General features: G+C 37.6%; 1 protein-coding gene across 1 annotated transcript; it reads left to right on the top strand.

Moving 5' to 3' along the window:
• Positions 1–1,523: 1,523 nt before the first annotated feature.
• On the top strand, positions 1,524–5,710 carry LOC307127198 (uncharacterized protein; the record flags this gene model as incomplete). The annotated part of the gene is made up of 6 exons (XM_079818307.1): positions 1,524–1,703; positions 2,411–2,545; positions 2,911–3,066; positions 3,178–3,275; positions 3,894–4,903; positions 5,020–5,710. 6 exons carry the CDS (start codon positions 1,524–1,526, stop codon positions 5,265–5,267), a joined length of 1,827 nt encoding a protein of 608 aa, XP_079674433.1. The 3' UTR covers positions 5,268–5,710.
• Between the last annotated feature and the right edge of the window lie 780 nt (positions 5,711–6,490).

Raw genomic sequence — 6,490 nt, 5'->3', positions numbered from 1 at the left:
TCAACCGTTAGATTACCCTGACCCTAGCACAAAATGATCCATTTCCAATTTGGACACACACAGGTCAACATCGGTATTTCCTGCTGAAGGGATAATCGCTCACAGATGGTCAAAGGACAAGGGACAACACATTTCATAACAATAACCCATTCATAACCATAACTCAGGGTCAAAGGTGGACGCCTAGGGGATGGGGCCCAGGGTCAGAGGTCAAAAACCTAAAAGACAACGGTCAAGGGTCACCATCAATCAAACATTTTGACAGGAGGTATAGCTTAATCACTACTGATGGGTTAATGATTCTTGTTCTGTCTTACAAAAACTACAATAATTATCAACAGGCGTGAATTTTGAGATAAACACGTTTGTGGGATATGTATTATGCAGTATTTTCACATGTAATTCCCTAACTTTGTTCATGATACAAAATCTAAAAGGAACAAGCCCCGCTCCACGCCAATGAATCTCAGTAAAATGATAATTCCAGAAAAATGTCCCATGAGGTGTTATTTTCTTTAAGTTTAGAAAGCATTTTCTGATATGCTTATTAGTACAATTGCTGTTCATAATATCCATACTTTTTATATAAAGAGTAAACTTAAAACCAGGAACTTCACTTTGTTTTTATAACTTTTCATTAGTTCTAATATGCCATTAGGTATAGATTTGAAAACTGAGTTATATTCTTTGAACGTTATCGGGAATGTCTTCTCTCTGAGAAAGGATTCATAGTTAAGTAATTAAAGTAATTAAAAATAATATCTCTATCGATCCATTTCTGCAAATAGAGTGACTTGTTCCCTTTAGTGATGCATTCATCATTCCATAATATGGACTTATGGAAAGTTGTGGACTATAAAATGATCAAATTGGGATAGTTTTAGTGGCAATCTTGTAATATTGTAGTTCCATTTCAATAAGAATTGAAGGCCTCCTACACTATTCAAATGTTGTTTGGGGTTAAAGTACCATAAGGACTCTGGTGCTCTCAAACATTCCTTTAACCATTTCACCTTAAAGGTGTAATTCAAGTCCCAAAAGTTGGTATTTATGTCTTTACATGTTGAATCGTGGACATTAAGAGAGAGGGCAGGGTAGACAAATCTTGAAATCCCTTCTGCTTTAGTCAAAAGAATTCTTCCTAAAATAGAAATGTCTCCTTGAAGCCATAAATTCAGTATTGTTTTGGTTTTCTTCAATTTAGGCAAAAAATTAAGTTGTTGACGTTCCTTGTGATCCTTGCAGATATGAATACCTAAGTATTTTACACATTTCTTAACAGGTATATTAAACATATTTCCTCTTCAGTCTGATACAGACATAAGATTTCACATTTGTGTTCATGCGACGAACAACCGTATTAGTCCAAAAAAACAAAAATTGAGATAACCATGTGACTTGAATGTATGTGTGCCACTTTGTATACAGAATCACTCTGGGGGGTGTTCGCGCGACCAAAACTCTGTATTTTAAAATTTAAAATAGTCTCACGCGGAAAAACCGTTTATGTCCACTAACGAAAAATGGAGACGCCGGTTGCTTTCATGTCCGCTGCGGACATTAATAGGCAAAACCTCGGCAAAAAAAGGAGAGCGAACGTGAATGAATGGAAGGACAGAGCAAGGAAGTATTTGAGGAATGCTGGGAAACCCTATGTGAACCGGAGAGGAGAGCAAAAACAAGGAAAAAGTCCACCAAAAGAGGTGAGTGAAAACCCGTATACAAAGTATCTACCTAAAGTTAGCGGTTACAGTCAGAGGGGCGTGTAGGCTCTGTCTACTACAGTTCATATAGCTCACTCTGTTTAAAGGATCATTTCATGAATGGGTCTAAATGAAAGCTGAGAAAATTAGGATTCAGGGGACGTTTTAAACATGTCTGTACTCCTTATAACCACGGAGAAATGAATCGAAACGCTTTAGGTGCGTCTCTAACACCAGCTCAGCTGCGTCATTCATAGATTGTGTTATACGTAACGTTACTGCTGGCAGAATTGTATACATAAACAAACATAATATGTAAATATTATTATGTAAATTCATCCCCAATCTTTAAGATGTTTAGAGTAGAATTTGATTGCTTTACGTCTTCACTGAAATTGGTAAAAAAAATAAAATAAAAAGTCATTGACGTGTTTAAAATATTTTGATATAATTTTTGTATCCCGTTACCATTTAATGCAACACGTTGTTTTGTAATATTGTATGCTATGTTATGTTTGTTACTTGTTATTTAATAAATAATAAAAATAAATAAAAAAAAGGTAAAAAATAATAAAAAATAAAAAAAATGCATTGATTGTGTAAGCTGATATTCTAGCAAGTAACCTTAATAGCTGCTAATAGCTCTAGTTTTTATAGCTAAAAAAAACACACAAAAAAAACGCTAATGTGACTTTGTTTCTGTTAAGGGCAAGGTGTGCAAGGAGACGTGTCCCAGGCAGTGTTCAAGCCGAACAGATGAAAGAAAACTCCAGCTCTTCACAGAGTTTTATGCTGTCTCTTATGAGAGGCAGCAGGCTATCATTCTCTCTGGTTTGGAGCAGGTAGGCTAACTTAAGCAATTCATGACCATATCATGTCAACAGTATGCAATGCATTACAATGTAGGCCCATGAAATAACCAGTGAATTGAATACTACTGTATGCCTTCAATTCACTAAGACTGCACATGTGCTTGATCACTGTAAATGTTACATTTTGTGAGGATGGATGAAGGATGACCAGCATCAAGTAGGCCACCAAGTGCATTAAAGACCACAGCGCTTTGATGCCCTAAAAGGCACACACATGGCTTATTCATTCTCCTAACCAAAGCCTACTCACATACTTAATGACCTTAACTTGACAGCATACGACGGCTAGCCTGCTATGCTATGGTAAATGTATTTTTTTTCCTTTTTACTTCTAGCACAAGGTGAGTCGCAGACGACCACGTGGGCCTGACACTGAGAATACTAAGAGGAAGTACACCTTCAAGTACAATGTGCAACAAGGAGGCCAAAGACTTGCTGTTTGTAAGCTTACATTTATGTCCGTCTTTCAACTGACCAACAGTCGCCTACAGGCAAGTTTTCTATAGCCTAGCGTTTTCCGTTTAACTTTTCATTAAATGCATGATTTTAATTAGATACATTGTCCATAACATATTTATTTAAAGTTACATATCTTTGAAAAGGTTATTCAAGAAAAGTTAGGCAGTCAGTCTGAGGGAACAGAGCAGGTAGCTAAAGTCAGGTCTCCATTAGAGGACTTCAGAGGAAAACTTAAGAACAGGTAAGTAAAAAAAAACAAAAAAAACTTCACCTCAGGAAAGATTAATGTGTATTTAAAATGGGTCATTTATGTAGTAGAAATGTAAAATTATTTTTTAATTTGGAGCCTTCTAGACTGAGAAAAGTCAGAAAATTAATTTTTGATTTATGGGGATGAAAGACAACAACTCCCAGAATGCACTGGGACACAGAGACGCACTGGTCTCGTAGGCTATCTCTCACGGAGGAGAATGCACATCAACTGATCACTTGGTTAGCGTTCATGTAAACACTACATTCAGATTCACAAATCGTAATAAATTCAGTTAGATTTAAACAAAAGATGTGCATGTAAACAATGACGATTTTTGCGTCATCGCAGGATTTTTTCCAGACAAAAAATACATAAATCTCTCGTCTCAGGGGGACATGAGGGAGGAAAGCACGGTAATTCGAAAATACTACAGGTTTTCTACTGATACAAAGCTTAATGCTAAATCCTGAAGTATCCCTTTAATGACTGTATGTGAAAAACAAAATCCTATAATTTAATGTCAAAGAAACAATGCAATTTTGCAAAACAGACCAGCATAGTTTATTATATTTCCCGTGTTCATGAGTTGTGTTGTTTATTTTTTAGGCCTCATAGCATTCATCCTGCAGTGAGAGAGGGGATAAGAGAGCATATCCTGAGCTTCCCACGCCAACCGAACCACTACTCACGGTTGAAGGGAGATGTGGAGAGGGAGTACCTGAGCCCTGATTTAAACCTGCTCCGCATGTTCCGCCTGTACAAGGAAAACAATCCAGCATCCACTGCAAAGTTCTGGCTCTATAGGGACATCTTCAAGCAGCAGAACCTTAGTTTTGGGCAGCCAAGAAGTGACACTTGTGCGAAATGTGACGCCCTGTTCTCAAAATTAACAGCTGCTACAACAGATGGAGAAAGGTTGAAGATCGCAGCCGAGAGTGAGCTTCACCACCGGAAAGCTGAAAAAGCGTACACCCAGTTGCAGGCTGACACAGATTGGGCCAAAGCCAATGATGACTGCCATGTCATTTGTATCGACATGCAGGGGGTAGTGTTCACGCCAAACCTGACACACTCCAACGTGTACTATCAACGGCAGCTGGCCAACTACAACCTCTGTATCCAGGAGATGGGCACTGACGATCCTCCTACAATGTGCCTCTGGCAGGAGGGCATCGCTCACAGAGGTTCCATCGAGGTGGCAAGCTGTCTTTTGAAGTGGGCAGAAACATCTTTCGCTCCCCTAGTCCAGGCAAAGGAACGGAAGCTCATCATCTATAGTGACCGATGCTGTGGGCAGAACAACAACTGGCGAGTCCTAAACCTCATGGCCCTGCTCGTATCTAGAAGGTACTTCAGTCAGATAGAGCAGAAGTTCATGGTGTCTGGTCACTCCTTCCTTCCCTGTGACCGTTCATTTGCCACGCTGGACAAGAGGCGTAAGGTGTCCACACTCCACACCCCCAGCGATGTTGCCGAGATGATCCGTGGAGCCAGGCAGCAGCATCCATTTAAAGTAACTGAGATGAAATGTGCGGACTTCAGGCAGCTTCCTGATGCAACATTAAAGCGTCCACCTGGCCTCCTAATCACATCCATGATGTGGTTGAAAGTGACAGGTAAAAAACCGAAGAACTAAACTAAAACTAAACTGGTTTTCTGAGATTAACAGTGTTAGGGATATGTGCGTGAAGGAAGAATCTTTATTGAATTTCTTGTTGAATCATGATTTCAGCTGCTGATCCATGGTGTGTCCACACAAAAGGGAGCCACAGCCTTTACGAGGGATGGAAGACCTGGCTGATCACCAAAAAGAGGAAGAATCAACCACCTCCAGCTCCCTTGTTCTCCACCACGTATGCTCGTGCTTACGAGGACCCTCTGCCCGTCAAGAAGGAGAAGCACCGTGACCTTATGAAAATGCTAGCCTACATGCCAGCGGAGGCCCAAGCATTTTATGGGACATTAGAATGTGAAGAGTAGCCTGGTATGTGTAGGTCATGTGCAGGGTAAGGTGGGGTATATTGTGTATATTGTGTAAAAGTAATCATAAAAGTAGTTGTAGCTTATCTTGTATGCCTTATCTTATGTTGTATAATAGGAATATATAGGTATTTATTTATTTAGTAAATGAATGAATGGGGTGATTATTTATGAAATGTATTATAAAAGTTAAAGGAACAAAAAAGGAAGATGTATATGTAAACTAGCATATGGAACTATAGCATGGAATGATGATGATGTATGTATTGTAAATATGTATTGTTTACTGTTATTACTGTTGTTTATTGTTTGTATGTATTGTTTATTGTATGTACGTTTTATTGTTTGTACTGATGTTTATTTTTTGTACTATAAGTAGGCCTATGTATTGTTCATTGTTCGTACCGTATTGTCCGTGTTTTTGTTCTGTGATTTACGTTGGCAAAAAATAAAAGAAATTGAAAGAAAGAAATGCTTAATATTTTATTTAAGGTTCTGTTACTGTATTAAAACTAAGATAAAGCAATCAAATCTCCAGTGGCTTAAAATGATAGGATGAATTGGACTTATACTGTTATTCCACATTAACTGGACATATACTGTTCTTCCACATTCCAGAAATGTAAATTACTCTAACTTTTTATTTTTAAGATTGATACTAAAAAATCTTATCTCATTAGAATTGGGAAGCTTTTGTTGTCTATCTTCAAGTAAAAAAAAAAAAAATACATATAATATTCAGAATCCAAATAAAAAAATGTATTATTCAAAATGTGCAAATATGGACTTATATGGTTCTTCGTCTCAAGCCCTCAATTAAAGTCATGAGGCAGAAGCGGCAACAGCCATTAAAGACAAAAGGTGTAAAGCCTCACTTACCATGATTTTACATTTGTATTCCCACACACCTAAAGCGAAAGAGAGTTTCACTCTGAATGTTTCTTCAATCTTCAGGTCTTCCCTCTTCTCTTTAATAAACACCATCTTTATAATAGTGTGTCACATGGATCTCAGTCGCTTCACCAGTAGTGCTGACCTGCCAACCTTGAAGAAACTTTATGAGTACAGAGATCTTTTATTTGAATTTGACATAAAATGTTGCTATTATATAAATAGCCTATTATTACTAATTTACATGTACATGTAATATTTAATCAAATTAAATATTAATTTTAATTAAGAAAGAAAAATTGATATAATTTAAAACAACTACACAAAACTAC

The sequence above is a fragment of the Gobio gobio genome (genome assembly GCF_949357685.1).
Source record: "Gobio gobio genome assembly, chromosome: 5".
Taxonomy (NCBI): domain Eukaryota; kingdom Metazoa; phylum Chordata; class Actinopteri; order Cypriniformes; family Gobionidae; genus Gobio; species Gobio gobio.
This window is presented reverse-complemented; position numbering and strand designations above follow the sequence as displayed.